General features: G+C 38.7%; 1 protein-coding gene across 1 annotated transcript in view; it reads right to left on the minus strand.

Annotated features, from left to right (window-relative positions):
• Positions 1 to 15,147, minus strand: part of CFAP43 (cilia and flagella associated protein 43) — a 43,789-nt gene extending 28,642 nt beyond the window's left edge. Inside the window, exons 1-9 of the mRNA XM_032191223.1 lie at positions 15,074 to 15,147; positions 12,481 to 12,734; positions 11,597 to 11,693; positions 9,247 to 9,414; positions 7,557 to 7,707; positions 4,829 to 4,979; positions 2,939 to 3,001; positions 1,692 to 1,771; positions 816 to 947 (exon numbers count right to left, since the gene is read on the minus strand). Coding sequence (XP_032047114.1) covers positions 816 to 947; positions 1,692 to 1,771; positions 2,939 to 3,001; positions 4,829 to 4,979; positions 7,557 to 7,707; positions 9,247 to 9,414; positions 11,597 to 11,693; positions 12,481 to 12,734; positions 15,074 to 15,147 — 1,170 coding nt within the window. The remainder of the gene's footprint in view (positions 1 to 815; positions 948 to 1,691; positions 1,772 to 2,938; positions 3,002 to 4,828; positions 4,980 to 7,556; positions 7,708 to 9,246; positions 9,415 to 11,596; positions 11,694 to 12,480; positions 12,735 to 15,073) is intronic.
• Between the last annotated feature and the right edge of the window lie 1,397 nt (positions 15,148 to 16,544).

The following is a 16,544-nucleotide window of genomic DNA, read 5'->3' on the forward strand; positions in this document are numbered from 1 at the left end:
AAAACAATTTAAAAACATCCTATTTCATCTTACTCCAAGAATCAATAAATATACTTAAACAGCACAAAATGCAAATCATAAACAACATGCTTTAAGAGATGCTTTTATCTAAAGATCTCAGAGTCTCTTAGAAGCAATTCATAACTGATATCGAGAAATAATTTAGAAGCGCTGTACTCATTTTACAAAAGAAGAATTGAATCAGAGAGAGTGTGACCAAACTTACCATGGCATTGCCATTGAAACCTCCCCCCATCCCAAAGAACCTTAGGAATGCCAATTTAAATGATCAAAGGTGTGGAAAAAAGGCTGTATTATGAGAATTTGGCCCCCTTGCGTAAGATATCTGGACATCAAGCTGTTCAAAGAAGAATCTTGGACTGGATTGCCAGAGAAATTCAGCATGAATGTGCAGAATAACTCTACTACATAGCCACAGTAGGTCTGATGTACCCAAGTTACACTTTTCTTACTGGGCAGGCATATGTTAAGCCTAGAGCTCATGCACAGTAGGTCCCACGTGGCCTGGACACACTGGAGACCCTGAATCCATATTCTAAACCATTGTTTTTGTTGGGAAATTAGGAAACAACTATTCTTTATAATCAACCATCTGTAGAAAATGATTTCTCCATGCTTCACTACAAGTTTCCAATCTTGTGTTAAAAACACCACATGGATTAAGTTCATTGCTGGGATACATCTGTTGGCTTATGGAATCACGTTATGGACATTTCACATTAGCAGCATCGGCATGCACGTACAGGATCACAGGAACATCTCATTACACGATGCTATTCTCTCAAATGCTATACCTGATCAGTAACAAGCAGAAGTATTGTGTAATCAGGAGAGAACAGGAGGCTGGATATAGGGTCTACGATGTCAGCGCAGATTTTCATCTCATACTGAAGACCTCTGATGTGATAAAAGAATAAAATGCCCTCCTGTTCAGAAAAGTACAAATCATCAGGTCTAGGTCATGCATCCTAGCCCACTCCGCCAGACTTATCAGCAAGAACTTCTGAAAGCCTCTAAACTAACAATTTTTAACTTTATATCATGACTAGTTGTCTGATTTGATCTTAGTCTGTCTACATCCAGAGGACTCTTACCTTGGATAATAAATCTATTGAAAAATTAAGGTGTTCCTCAGTAACAGCACATGTTTGATAACAACAGACTCATGAGTTAATATTTAGTAGTTCATATATATATATATATATATACATATATTTTTTTTTTTAAGTGTCAGAATTTGTTCCGCTCTTAACCAGTAGTGTACTGTCATGCATTAGGGTTAAACAATGAGGCAGATTTTGCACAAAACAATTTTGCAATTCTCTTGGCCATTTTCTCTACTTTCATGTTTCAAGTTCATCTTTCTTTTCTGTTCCTCTAGAATCTCCCTGTCCTTTGTTAAAAATAGTATTATCCTCTTTCGTTGCTTCTTTGACTACAAAAACGGAATCTCTTCCTGCTCTGCTCCCTTCCAATTTCTTGTCCCAAGTCTTAACAAGGAAAATAGGAAAATATACACAATGTCAGAGGACTGTTATAGCTCTGAAACCCTCCTTTTTTTTTTTTTTCTAGCTCCTGTCTTTGTAGTGAACTCTGCAAATGTATTCAATTTAAATACTCTTTGATTTTCACGCAGCATGAATAAGTTAAGACCATGAAGGATGCCTTACATTTCCAGCTGTGTACAGTCCCTCGTTACAAAATGCCATGGCAAATGCAACTGTTCTTTGCAGATCCCTTGGTTTGCCACCTGAGAGCACAAGACCGACACAAAATATCAAATTTAACTTATTTCAACAATGTGTCTCGACTTCAAGTCTGGGAGAATTTACTATTTGAGAGCAAGAAGATCTATGGGCTACGATTCAATGGCATATTCTTTGGACTTTTGGCTTTGGTGATACTGGAGAAGGCTGGTATACATAATTTGAAGTGACAATACTACTGTGGTCTGATGAACTACAAACTGATCTGAGAAATAGTTTGATTGTGTAAACGCTGCTAAATAGCTACAAAGGCCAATATACTAAGTTTGTCGGTAACAGAATCATAACAGCCATTTATGTTGGAAGGGACTCTAGAAATCCCCTGATCCACCCTCCTTCCTGCTCAGCAAAGGGCCAACTCAAATTTAGACCCAACTTCAAAGCTGAATCACATTGTCCAGCGTCATATCAGGGTCATATACAGCTGATACCCACTCTGAATATTCCCAACAATAAATATTCCATAGCTTCTTCGGGCAACCTGTCCCAATGTCTTCACTATGATTTTTTTTTTCTTATTATTTACCCAGAATTTGTGCTGATGCAAACTGTATCCTTTCCTGTCTGGTTCCATCTTCTCTGTTACCTTTCATTAGGTGGCTAAAACAATAGTAAGATATCCCTTTTCCTTCAGGCTAAACAAACAGTTCTCTCAGCCCATCTTTCCATGTCAAGTATTCAAACTGCAATCATCTTTGTGGCCTTGTGCTGCACTTCCTCCATGATGTGTCCTCCATAACGTGAATATCTTTTTCGCACTTTGGAACCCAAAACAAAGTGTTGGAAACAACCCCTAAATCCTAACTCAACTAAATTACAAGTCACTGCAGATCTAAAAAAATGTTACTAAAACTAAGCAGAAGAGAACCTACTCTAACATCACTTACTCCAATTTAAATTTGAAAGAACAGATATTATTTCACTGCCACTGTTTCTCTTGAGGCTATTCATTTGACTGTCTATCAGCACAAAACCGATTAGTTATTTATCAGGTACACGTAAAAAAAGATTGTCATTCATCTGTCTTAAAGAGGCCAGCGTTATCTGAGTTCTTCTAACCAGTGACTTCCAGCTGTACTCACATATCATTACTCTTAGCTGTCACTGGTGTTGTTTAAGAATCTATTAGCTTGATTTGAACATGGAAATACCTTTTTTTTTCCATACTTCTCTACGAACATAGGCCACCACGTCCGATACTTTACGCATGTGTTCTGCACAAAAAAAAAATAACATCAGCCTTGTTTATATGTCAATGCTGCACTAAAAGTCAGTCTACTGCAAAAAAGACTGGAATTGGTATACTGAATCAAAAATGTACGTTCTTTCCCAATATCCATCATTGGGATAAGGCTTTGGGTAACTGGGCAGGCACAATCTTTCTGTAGTTCAGCTGGCAGCTGTAAAAGGAAGTGGGAATACAGCACATGCTTAAGGTTGGACATGCACTTGAGTACTGTACTAAATAGAGACAGATTTAAATTTAAGTATTTTAAATTAAGTAGAAGCATCTATACGATTACCAACAAATCTGTTACGGCTTTAGGACAGGACTCAAAGAACAGGCCAAGTAAAAGCCTAGCAAACATTTTTGTTTCTTTCTACTGAACAGGCAAAAACACTTCCAGTCACACCTCAGCTTTTCCTGTTCCAACTCTTGATTTGGTAAACCTATAGATCTGATAACTTCAAAAGTAGAGAAACACAGCTGGATTTTTAATTTTTTTTTTATTTTTTTTTTTTTTTAAGAAGCAGCCTTCCATTTTTGTGTTAACTATCAAAACTGAACAGACATACAGTACTTTGGGAAAGTCAGGGACGCTTGCTGCAAATTAAAAAAAATAATATTTTAAACAGCAAAAGAAGAAATCAAGATTATTGTCAGCCTGTCCATTAACTCTCAGTCTTTATTAGCGGAACAGCTCTATGCTGGTTTACAACAACATATTGCCCCCTTCTAGTGCTGGGGAGAAGCCTGTTCCACTACTCCTCTTACCACCAGTTCACTGAATCAGTGAACGTCATGTGTGCACTAGGACTGACACCTTCCATCCCTGCAAAGGATGACAGGGTGCAGGTTGCCATTGCCAGAACAGTTTATGCTGCCCACCTCTAACTGTCCTCCAGCTTAGAAACCCTCCGAACAGGCCTAGATGGGTAGCACATGGTGGGGAGCAGGGGTGAGACCTCAGGGTGCCCAGAAAAAAAGGCATGGAATGTGCAGTTGTTGCCAGAAAACTTTATTCACCAGCATGCCAGAGGTCTCCATGAAAACAGACAGATTGGAATGTATATGGGAGAGACAAATTACCTTAGTAGTTTGCAATGAATCTGAGGGACATGTGCTGAGCATTCTAGAAAAACTTAAATGTAGACTGCTTTGTTTTAAGCCAGAGGCATCTTCTGCTCACTCTCTGTGCTTCATACTTTCTGCAGTAAAGCCTGATAGTCCTTCCAGACTTGTCATTAGAAAATTGATTATGTAACAGCTGACCTTAAGGAATTATACTAAGCAGCATTATATTCAATTCAGTTGTGCTGTTAATTGATATCATGCTAAACCTGAGTCTTCAAAGATCTGTTCTGTCATTAGCTAACATTCCAAATGAGGACAATCTAACGTTTCATGCAAAATCAAATAAATTATTGATACCTAACCAGCAGTAAATGGACTGTGTATAGCTGGTATAGTAATAGTTTTATTTTAATCTAATAGGGCTGTTAATAAGATAAAGGTTCCTGGAACTGTTTTCATTTTATTTAACAGTTTTCATGTAGATAGAGCTTTTTTTTTTTTCTTGCCTTAGAAAAATGAATGCTTTTTAAAGGGTGCTAAGGAAACCCGCTTAGAAATTCAACAGACATTCTAAAATGTTTACCATACTAATAGAAGAACAACGTTTTTCATATGGCTTTACTATATAGCTTTACATCTTCTGTGAGTTACACAATAGAAGAAAAGAAAGCAAAAAAAAAGCCTTCATTGTCCTACCCATCTTCTTCCTTACATGAATAAAACACACAACAGAGCTGTTTCTTACCTGGTAGAGGTTTCTGTTGAAGAACACAAGCACTGAGTGTCTCAGCATCAATTTTCAAAATATGTCCTTCTTTACAGCCCATGTAAATGTCAGAGGTTGCAGTCCAGCAGTGGGCAGTAGAATGCACCAAAGGCTTAATATCATTTCTAGGCTTCAGCACAAAAATAAACCAGTTAAATTAGCAACCGGCAAATATTTGTATAGTTGCATACATTTTAAGGCCAATAAAAAAATCATTATCTCAAGTCTGATTTTATTACATTCAGTCATCCTTTCACTGAGGCTAGGAATTTAGGAACCAAGTACAACTTCCAGAAAAGCCTGTCTCTGGAGATAGAGGTAGAGAACTCATATTTCTCCCCAGAAGCCTGTCTAAACAATGAATCATATTTTCTTTAAAAATGGTGTGTGTACTATATATATATATTTTTGTTTGTTTGTTTGTTTGTTTTTGTTTTTGTGTTTTTTTTTTTTCTTTTTTTTTTTTTTCTGGATTTATCCTCCAACATTTTTGTCTTCTAGCTTGGAAATCCCTCTGGAATCTTCCATACTCTTGCAAAGATCTTGGCCCACCATAACCATTTAATTTTCCAATTTTTAATGATAAAATTATGATAAAATTCAACACAATGAGCTCCCAGATCGTGGGATTTATACACCAGAATAGCACCGGAATCCAAAATTGAGTTACCCCCTATGACGTCACCCTGATAAGTGTTGTTCAAACTGCTTTTCAGAAGAGTCTTGTACTTTGTAGACATAACTTACTTTTTTCTTCATCATGTGGTCTTGCATACATGTTAGCATTAAAACGCACTTTGTTCGAATAGCTTTTCTTATCGTATACCCAAATTGTTCTGAAAAAACAGCCCTGTCAAACTTTCTGTCATTTATAAATTAGTTCTAGAAATATCCCAGCCATAGACCTCCCATGTGCCTTGAATTTCATCTAAAACAATTCTCATAAAACTGTCATCCATAAAACAGGAAGAACAGTACCTCTCCACCAAATATTATTAAACACTGCGACCTGCTCAGATACAACAGTACTAGGGGTTATATAAATACCAAGAATGGAAAGAATCAGATTGAAGAGGCTTCAGTGAAAAAATGTAAAAACACATGAGAAAACCTTGTGAGAACATTTAAAAGAAGATTCAAAGAACAATGCATGTGAGCAGAGCTACTTTACTGCTGTATAAATCAAATAGGACAAACTAATAAATCTATGGCAGGTTGGGACTTCACCAGAAAAACATCTAATATAGGCATTTTCCCTGATTCTACAAGGCTTGAATAGCACAAATCTTTGGCAAGGTTGCAAATGAACTACTGTGAATCAGAAGCTTCCTGTGTAAAGACAACTTTTATAATGTTCCTTTGTCATTACTGCCTTTATGCAAACGAGATAAAATATGCTAATCCTAGGATGAGATTATGTAAATCCAAAATGAGGTTGCTTCTTGAACTGTGCATTGGTACAATGGTGCATAATAATAATGCAGTCTTTTTTTAAAAAAATTTCTCTCCCTTTTGAATAGCAGCTCTGCAGAGAAAAAAAAATCCAGGATGGATTTTTGTCATTAAAAGTTTTATAAAAAGTCAGTGGAATAAAATTGGTACTGGTGATGAAGTGGAGTCAATTGGGCTGTTAATTGCAGAGAATTTAAAAAACGTCAGTCCCAACTATAAGAAATATTGAAACAAAACTAAATCCGTATTATGCAAGAAATGAAGGTTCGATAGCTTGAGGATGTTACGATTCCTTTCACTCTGCTGCCCCGTCGTGGTTACACTCTGGTACATACCTGGCCTCAGCATCTTGTTCTAGAGCATGGACACCTACCAAGCAAACGGGTGCACGTGCAGCAGGCTTGCTTTTCCTACTGGCCTGTCACACATTCCTTAGGAGTGGGCTACTGCCTCCAAGGAACCACGGACTACAGGTTGACAATAACTCCTCTACTTATTAGTCTAAATAAATGGTTCTCCAGTTTTGATGCTTATATCAACAACACATTGACCTCAGCTGACTTGGACTTAGTGATAAAGAAAACACATCCTTCTATTGAATTCTGTGGGGATTAAGAGAGCTTCATCAGGCTATGATACTGTTTCCACTGCATTAAACTGAAAGCACCTCATTAACCACCCCAGGAGCACCACATTGTCTCTTATTAATTAAAAGCAAACAAACAAAACCCTATAATGTTAGAGAGGAAAATAACTCCAAGGTATGAACAAATGTTGACACGCAGATTTTAGTCCAGAGTCAGACAACTGCTCATGTACATTTGTAATAGAATACAAATCATCAGTGATAGCAACCATTTATTTAAACATCTGCAGCAGCAGCCTGTCAATTTATAAAGTCAGTGAGGAATGGTAGTTACAGCACTAAATACTTCGTACAGGTTGGTTCCTTACAGCAACTGCAGTCTGAAGATATCTGGATATCTGAAGAACTCAGCCAGCTCAGTAATTTCATCTCACTGAAAGTTGCTGCGTTAGATACTTTTCAACATAAGAATCTGAACAAAACAGTATTTCAAGGAAGCATCTTCTACAGCAAATGTATCCAGATCAACTTGTGCAGGAACTGATTTTCCTAAGCCATATGTTTCACATTGGGAGGCTGGGAAGGGAGTGCTTTAACTTATGAGACACACATTTGCAATTCCCCCCAGTGCATAATGACTTGGATAGTAAACATAAAATTAGTAGCTACCATGAATGTTTCTGCTTCATCTCCTACCAATCCGGCAATGGCTGAAACTGGCATAACAGGGTCATGGTAGGGATCTTCATCAATAGAATCCGGGAAAAACAAATCTTCATGAAGATTTGGAGACCCATGTCCATAAGGGAGTTTCACAAGGCTGTGAAAAAGCAAGAGACACTGTCTGAGGAAAAGAAATATCACAAATAGTAAATGCTGATACAAAAATGGGAAGCATGTTTTTGAAATGTGGAGACACTGACTAGGTTAATGGGCTTTACTTTGACAATAATAATGGAAAACTCTTCATAGGATCATAGAACGGTTTGGTCTGGAAGGGACCTTAAAGATCATCTAATTCCAGTCCCCCTGCCGTGGGCAGGGACACTTCCCACTAGGTCAGGTTGCTCAAAGCCCCATCTAACCTGGTCTTGAACAATTCCTACAATATTGCTGTAGAGAATCATTCTACATGGCATGTACCATGTCACTGAAAAGTAATAGTCATTTATCTACAAAGGAGGGATGTTCCTAACTGGCTGAAGTGGACTGCCACATTCTAGCTCATTGTCTTTTCTTGTTGCTTTGGACAAACAACTATTCTATCCTTCTGTTTCCTTATTAACCAGGATTAATAATGCCACACACCTAATTTGTATATATGTGCTGTGAGGATTCAAGCTTAATGCTTATTTGGAGAAAGTTAAAAAGTTGATAATCAGTGTATAAGTGGCTGTTATAATGTGGGAATTCTGGATTCTATAGTTTACAAACTATGCTATATAGAACTTGAAAAAATGTTATATAAAATAATTTTCAGTGGAGGTTTAACATCTACTGAATGGAATGAAAAGTGGAAGAAAAAAAAAGAGTATCAGTACGTTTGCAAAAGGCAGCAAGCCTTCAACTTCCAGATCTCAGATTAAGGCCTCATCTATACTTTTAGTAGTATAACCATGTCAGGGGTAATAGACTGGTTATATTCATAGTTAATGAGGTGAAATATGCTGTTGGGGATTGTAGAATAGCTGCCACTGCAACAGCATATATGTTATACTTCAAGATCCCTGTCTTGAACAATGCATACTAGTCCACCTCTTATATCAGACTCAAAAAAGTTTCTAGCATAAATAAATCCTAGGTTTGCTGTGCTCAGTGAGTTGCATTATCAGAGCCACCCCCTCTACATCTGTAAATTGACCACAGAAGCTGGATATCACACAGAAACCTGGTACTGCTTTTGGTACAATTAGTGATTATAACTGCATATTGTTTAACAATGCTTACTAGAAAGCAATCGAGCCATACCCAGCAGTCTCATAGCCACAAAAGCAATGCACGTTCCCACTCAGTGCTCAGAACAACCACTTGCAGGAACAAGAAAGCAGTCCAGACACTATATTAATGCAATCGGGTGGCTTTTGATAGAGACAACTACCAAAAATGCCGATTAGTATTAGCTTCAATAGTGTGCATGACTGGGATATGAGAGTGCTAAGAAATGAAAGCATAAATTCAATTCACTTGATTAACTAGGTAGAATCAAACTGGTTGCTATTTAACAATTACTGATTGTAATGGCTAGGCAAAGTAAGTTGAATTAAATTCTTTGCAAACAGATGTAGGTTGCTAGTCTTAGTCATTAAAATAAACTTACAGATATTTTATTTTTTTTTAACTTGAAAGGTGTTCTACTTACTTTTGCTTAAGGTAATGCTCATCATAATTCCTTTCAATATGCCAGACAGTAACAGAGCTCTCATTAGCAGAACACAGTTGTTGCCAATTCATGGGATTAAAACTTAACGAGGTCACTGGTACGCCTGGCTGGGACTCACTGCACAGGAGGATACTGTCTTGCCAGTTCCTTCATTAAGGAGAATAAAAGAAAATCAAATCCACTGAAGTCGTCAAAAACATTTAAGCCAAATATGTGGATGTGATTCTAACTGACACTCAAGATCACAATTGGAAAACAAACACTTTGCCACTGACTAAAAACAATGCTGTCAAACAAGACAGGTTCTGAGACTGAAAAGGATGTGGTTAGTTAGCCACGCATAAAATTAGTACTGCTACAAAAAGAAGGAATAATAACATAATTTTGAGAACTCAGAAGGAAAGAGAGAAAACTCAGTCAGCCCTTGATTATCAATGAATTTCTTGGGTTGTACAATAATTGTGCTGTGAATGCAGGCACATGCTACAGCTGCGTTAACTAATTTGGGCAAAGAACAGCACAGAATTTGTATGGGGCTGTTACATACAGCTCTACATAACATGGGAATACCTTTGTCTGGTGTAACCTATTGTATAGTCTCATACTCTAATTCACATATTTCTGTGTCCAGATTAATTCTTGAATGCATTTGCATTTTTAGGTGCTGTCTGAAAACTGATTAACATAATTTGAAAAAACGGTTGTAGCTGTTTCTTAATTTCATTGGCAATATATCTGACAATCTAAATAACGTTTACAGCTCTCGTATTTGTCATTACTGCTGAGATGAAGAAAACTAAAATGCATACAGTGCTGTAAATGGATTTAATTTAATTGCATTGTTCTGGCTTCTAAGAAATTTCCTCTCAGGAACTGATCAGGATGCAAGACAATAACGTAATATTGATAGTGCATGCAAAAAAATGAGAAGTATTCACACATAAGCACTAACTCTCATTAACATTACAGAAAGCTATAAGCTGTAATTCTGACTTTAAAGGTACCAGCGTAGATGTCTCTCTCTAAAGATGTCAGTATTCTCATCTCATACCTAACAGTGCCAACAATCTTAGAGCAGATAATTTATTAAGATCTGAAGCACTATGGTACGTGTATCTAAAGCAGGAATCTGAAATTGAGCCTCTCCTTGAAACAGAAAAGAATAAAGATCTGGGGATAAAATAAGGCACGCAAAAGGCAGCTTTTAGTTATCCACAGGCTTCGTCTGTTCTGAGTCTGAGTTAACTTTCAAAACATCTCTTACACCTTTTATTCTAAACTACGTGCTTAAAATACAGGAATTGTGTAATCATCATATTGCAATTGCATTAATAATGCTAAACGTGGATTTCTTTCCTCTGTACAAATTTCTACAATGAATGCACATTGTAATCTAATTGCAAAAAGGAAGATCCTGATCTCACAGTAAATTCACCTACCTCTATTCAAGTTATTATAAATTCTAAGTTTAATATCATAGGGTGGCTTTCTTTTGTTATTCAACTCTTTCTGACTGGAATCAAGGGTTGTTCTAATGATAATTAGATGCTGACAGTTGAATTTGTGCAGATTCAAATAGGTTTCCATTGTTTGGCCTTGGAAATTGTCACTACTTTAAAGCATTTAAATATTTCTAGATGTTTCTATTTTAGGGATAACCTAGAATAGTCTTTCAAGACATTGGATTTTTGTTTTAGGGCATGCATCGAAGATATTAGACCACGCATATTATTCTGTGAATGATAAGCATGTGAACTCTTTCTGACTCTTCTCTAATCATTGTAAAAGAAATATAAAGGTCTTAATTACATTGAAGTATATTCCTTCCGTTTTTGCCATGCAGGCAAGAGCAGAATTTTATTTTTACAGAACAATTCAATTAAATATTTTGGCTTTCTGCATCTTCACTGTATCACATATTTCTTTTCACTGCAGTGATGAAAATGATGATCTAACCCAGTGACACATGGTAGTGTGATCACTGAGCATACCTATAAGACAGAACTAAGATCAAGCACAAGTAATTAAGAGTACTACTGAAAATAAAATTTTTGAAGAAGCTAGAAGATAGCTGTGGCAAAGTAACAAGTCTTTCTGCCTAGTGCTAGAAAAAACAAACAAACAAACAAACAAACAAACAAAAACCAGCAAATTGGGCACAGAAGGTTTGCAGACAATGATCTATCAGGAAAAAAAAAAAAAAAAAGAAAAAAGGTGAAAGCAACCAGTTTATCATTCCCATTTGTTAATTTAATTTATACTAAAATAGCACACACAGAAAAATATTAATTAAATGCAAATAGCATTAAAGAAATTTTTTCACTCTTACCATACTGAAAGAACAAATTCTGGGATTGAAGAGTAACCGGCTAGATAAGGGCCTGTGAAACTAAATGCAAGTACAGTGTAGTCCAACTGAACATTACCTAAAACACGAAAACAAAGAACGTGAGCTCTAATTGCCCAGACTTTCTGTATACTGTGACAAAGTGCTCTTGTCAGTTTCTTTGTATCCACTCTTCAAAGACGCTGTGATTCCTTTGCTTCACACCAAATTGTTTTAATTTGATCACAAAAACATTCCCTAAGTATCACTGTTTGGATTTTTTTTTTAAATAATTTGTTTCACTAATATCTCAAATTCGTAGTGTTTTTTCCCCAAGTGCCCTGCAATCCTTTGTAGTCAATTTCAATCATGTACATGAGGTAAGGAACTGCTATGATCCTCTTAAAGAGGAAAGAAACTGAAACGTGGATAGGGTAAGCAACTTAACTGAGGAGAGAAATATTATGGAACAGGGGAAATATGTATTAGATCACAGCCTCTAAACTTGAACTAAAAGAGCCATAATTCCTCTCACATCTCAGATGTCTCAGTATCAGACCATCTCAGCAGTCTGCTTGGGAGCCTCCTGCAATATGATCTTGCTTTGTTATTCAGACTATATTTTCCTGTAACGAATTCCATTTCATTCCATTTGTTTTCCCTTTCTAACAGTTAAATTTTATATTGTCCTGTTCCTCTCCAGCTTGAATCTCACTGAAAGTAGTGCAGTGAAAAGTTCTTTATGATACTTTATGCGATTCTTGGCATTAGAAAGTTTCCTGTCACACTGTTTCTCAAGAATTTCAAAAAAAAAACAAAACAAACACCCTTTAGAAACTGGCTTTGTTTTAATGAAATGGCAACAGGGAACATTACCACACCCGTACCTTTTAATTCTGTCAGTTTATTCAGTTCTGGAAAGCTGTAGACATATATAAGGGGATTCAGCTTCCGATCTGAAAAGGCCAGCACTTTGCTGTTGGCATTCACTGCGAAGGCTCCCACCTGGCCGGTCGGACACTGCAGCACTGTCGTCTTCTTTGTTTTAATGTCCAGGAAGAGGATGTAATTGCCACAAGGGTAGCAGACGGTCTGATTGTTGATAAAGCCCAAGTTCTTTTTCGAGAATCCCTGAACCCAACTTAAGAAAGAACAACTCTGTGTTAAAACGTTACTCACAGACACACGTTTTTCAAAATACTGCGAAAAATGGAATGTAACAGCTTAAAAGGCATGCTGGTCTGATGCTTCGGATTTGTTAGATTCATCCTCATACCAAACTTGCAAAACCACAAGAATTTCAGCCTCTAATACCATGCATCGCTAGATGCATGTTTCCAAAAACACAGGGGTAATCTTACAATGATGGAGCACAAAGGACTGACACAAGAACTTGAAGATGCTTATATTTCTTCTACTTTTCATTAACAATAAAGTTAGCCAGTTCACAGGCTTTGTTTTGATACTCATAGGTCATAGTAAAAGAGTACACCTTAATTCTGAAATAATTACACAAGCACGATCCATACTAGGGACTCGGTTATGTTTGCTTAACCTCTTGTAAACTTTCATAGTTCATCTCGTTGCTGTAAACTAAAAAAAGAAAAAGAAAAAAAAAAAACAACAGGCACAGTTTGTATAAACTTAACTAAAGGGACTGTTCTGCTTTAAAGACACCAGTACTTTAACACAGTAAAACTTCAGGGACTGAAATAAATTACTGAAGCTGAGTCACCTTTAGAACTTGCAACATACCAGCAAAACCCTAACCACCTGCAAGTGGTTTTTTATCTTTCAGAAAGGGCATGGATCAACATCAGCACCTCCTTATCAAGGGGACTTGCATTAACCACTAAGTGAAGCCGTCTGAGCCACAGCTGATCCTGGCAGTACCATGGCAACACCGTTTTGGCAGCATACCAGCACCCTGTGTCCAACACTACCATCAGCGCTGCTCCTTCTAGTTTCTGTTCAAGCCCTTTCTGTCTTTTATCCTCTCCCACATAGCAGCGGTGGGAAGAGATTTTTGCCCTCTGCGATTGCAAGCAGCATTGTTATACTTCTTCCATGAACATAACTCAGTCTTAAGAGCAGTTCAGCTGCTGATCTTCTGTACTCTAGTAAATTATATTATAGCCTCAGGGCTGCCGTAATTAGGGACATTCTTTAATGATTAGTCTTAAGGTAGTTATGCCCAGCAATAACTTCTGTCATCCTTTCTCAGCAGTTTTTACTCAGCCTCTTCTGCTACACACCAGAGGAATAAGCACAGCCAGAGAGGAGTTAGCATGTGTTGTTGCAAATATACTGACTGTTGTGGGAACAGAGCCCAGACATGTCAGCTGAGGAGTGCTCTTCCAGCCCTTTCACATGAGCACTAACCGTATGACCTGCCTTGGCACACAAGCAGACCTTTATGAATAGGGTCACAGGACCAGCTCGATGCTTTCCTCCAGCACTAGATCTGAGTCCGTGGAAATAGTTTCAACTTTTGTTTTACTCCTGCAAACAGATTCTAGAAAATATATATGTAGGGATAAATTAACGGGCTGACTGCACAATTTATCCTTATGCAATCAATAAAGGTTTATGAGGAAAAGGATCCAGACTGATCTGACATCAGCTATGACCGATGGGTCATGGAACTAGCTGGGGTTCCCCCACACGTTCTCCACGCTTTGTCTCCAGCCCCCTATAAACACAGAGTGTCAGAAGCACTTCAGTGACAAACTTTTCTGGCTGGTGAAATGTAGGTGGAACAAAGTACTCGGAATTACTGAGCATTCAAAATGTACTTTCTCACTGAAAAATGCTCGCTATAGTTCATTCAAAACAGGGCTTTATATGTAACTTAGTTTTGTCAAGGTTCTGTGTTTTCTGAAGACACAGAACATAGTATTCCCCCTTCCCACTGCAAAATAACATTGTCACTTCCTTCTAATGTTGATATACATACCTGTACTGCTGACAGTGATCTAGAATGCATAAAAGAAAGGCAAACTTTAAATGCTTCTGTTTTATGGAAACGGGCTGTGCTTCTACACTTAAAAGGTCACTTTTTTTTTTTTTTTTCCCTGTTGCATTGAATAATGCTTTTTTTTTTTTTTTTTTTTTTTTTCCCCAAAGCAAAAATAAACTGGGTCACGGCTCTGCCACGTAAAAGCAGTTTGCACAAGGGACCTGCTTCACGTTGCAATGAATGCTTCAGACGGTGCCTTTTTTTTTTTATATATATATATACTCTGGTCGATGCTTGATCCTCCTTTTAATAAATTAATAAAATTGAAAGTAGATTTCTGCCCACTAAAGAACTGTGCACTCCTAGCTGGGGAGCTGCCCCTTACACACCACGGGGGTCGATGAAACAACTCAAACACTTGCATTGGATTAGAAAGCTTAAGCATTTTTCCCATTACACGGAAGAAACATTGGATTTAAAGAGCCGAGAGTGCTGTGAGAGGCCGGCCCGGCCGCCCCCACCTCACGTCCAGCGCCGCCTCCTGAGGCGAGGGGCAGCGGCCGCCCCCCGGGGCCTGCTCCTCGCCCGCCGCCATGCCGCCCCGGGACGCCGTCTCCTAGCGACCAGAAGGGACGCTGCGATTGGCTGAGGCGGGCTGCCCGCAGGATGTAAGCAGGCGGCTGATTGGGCCAATGTATTGGCGCTCGGTATTTAAAGGGCCAGCAGGCTGCGGGCTGCCTGCTGGTGTTAGGGGAGCAGCGTGGGGGTTGCTCGGGGATTTTTGGGGGGGGGTTCCCTTCTGTTTCAGTGGTGTTTGGGGTTTCCCTTGGTGGCACGGCTCTGCCTGTGCTCTGTCACCTTGTTCCTCTGTTCTGGAGGCCCTGCAGCCCAAGCAGTTCTGGGGGTGAAGCCTCAGAGGCAGCTGGAGAGATGTGGTCCCATATGGAGAGGGGGGGGGTGTATGGCTGCGGTCCTGCTTTTTTTTTTTGGGGGGGGGGGGGGGGGGGGGGGGGGTCAGCGTTGGGATGGGTTGTCCAGGGAGGTGGTGGAGGCACCGCCCCTGGAAAGGGAAAGGTTGGACGTGGTGCTTAGGGACATGAGTTAGTTGGTAGCGTTAGCAGTAGGGGATGGTTGGACCAGATAATTTGGAGGTCTCTTCCAACCTTAACGATTTCCAGGATTTGCACATTCATGGCTTTTGGTACTAGCACTGTAAGAATCCCCGTTAAAAATCGCTCAGTCCCAAAATAGGGTTATAATCAAAGTTTACAATTTATTAAAAGAGTAGAGGTAAGGAAACAGCGCTGGGTGCGTCGGGAGTCTCCACTCCACCTAGACGCACACCAGTTACATCAAGTAGCTGATTTTTATGCTCCTAGGCTGATACATATACATTACTACTTCTAAAAAACAAACAAACAAAAAAAGGGTTATTATAATTGCTCACAGTTTCTTACTGTAGTCTTTATCGGTGTGCTGTAGCAGTGTGCAGCTCCCAGACAGTGCTACTCACTGACAGCACTACTGGCTGCTACAGGAGCATCTGCCCTGCCTCTTATCACTATTCTCTGTGATCCATGCTGCACAAAACCAAAACACGATGAGGAATTTGTTCCCCTGTGGTGAGATCTTGCTGTTCTCAGGCACTGCCTCTGTTGTGTCCCCAAGAGGCTCTTACAGCACCCAGGTCTGTAATGTTACAACTGTACCTTGGATTTGCGTGCCTGTCTCAAAATAAATTTTGATTTTTTTTGACCCAAATATTGCTGAAACTGTCCTAACAGGAGGCTGTCAGCAAAATAAGGAATGTCCTCTGGCACAGTTCTAAGGGTGGGAGGAATTATCTTGTTGGAAAGGATGTCTTACATATGGGTTCTGTTTGCCCAGGGCATGGCAGGCTTGTGCAACAAATTACCACTCCCTTTTACTGTTAAGTTGCTTATTGGTGTTTGATTATGTAATTAATGACTTGACAAAAATTCATGTTGTATT

This window comes from Aythya fuligula, chromosome 7, assembly GCF_009819795.1.
Source record: "Aythya fuligula isolate bAytFul2 chromosome 7, bAytFul2.pri, whole genome shotgun sequence".
Lineage (NCBI taxonomy): Eukaryota > Metazoa > Chordata > Aves > Anseriformes > Anatidae > Aythya > Aythya fuligula.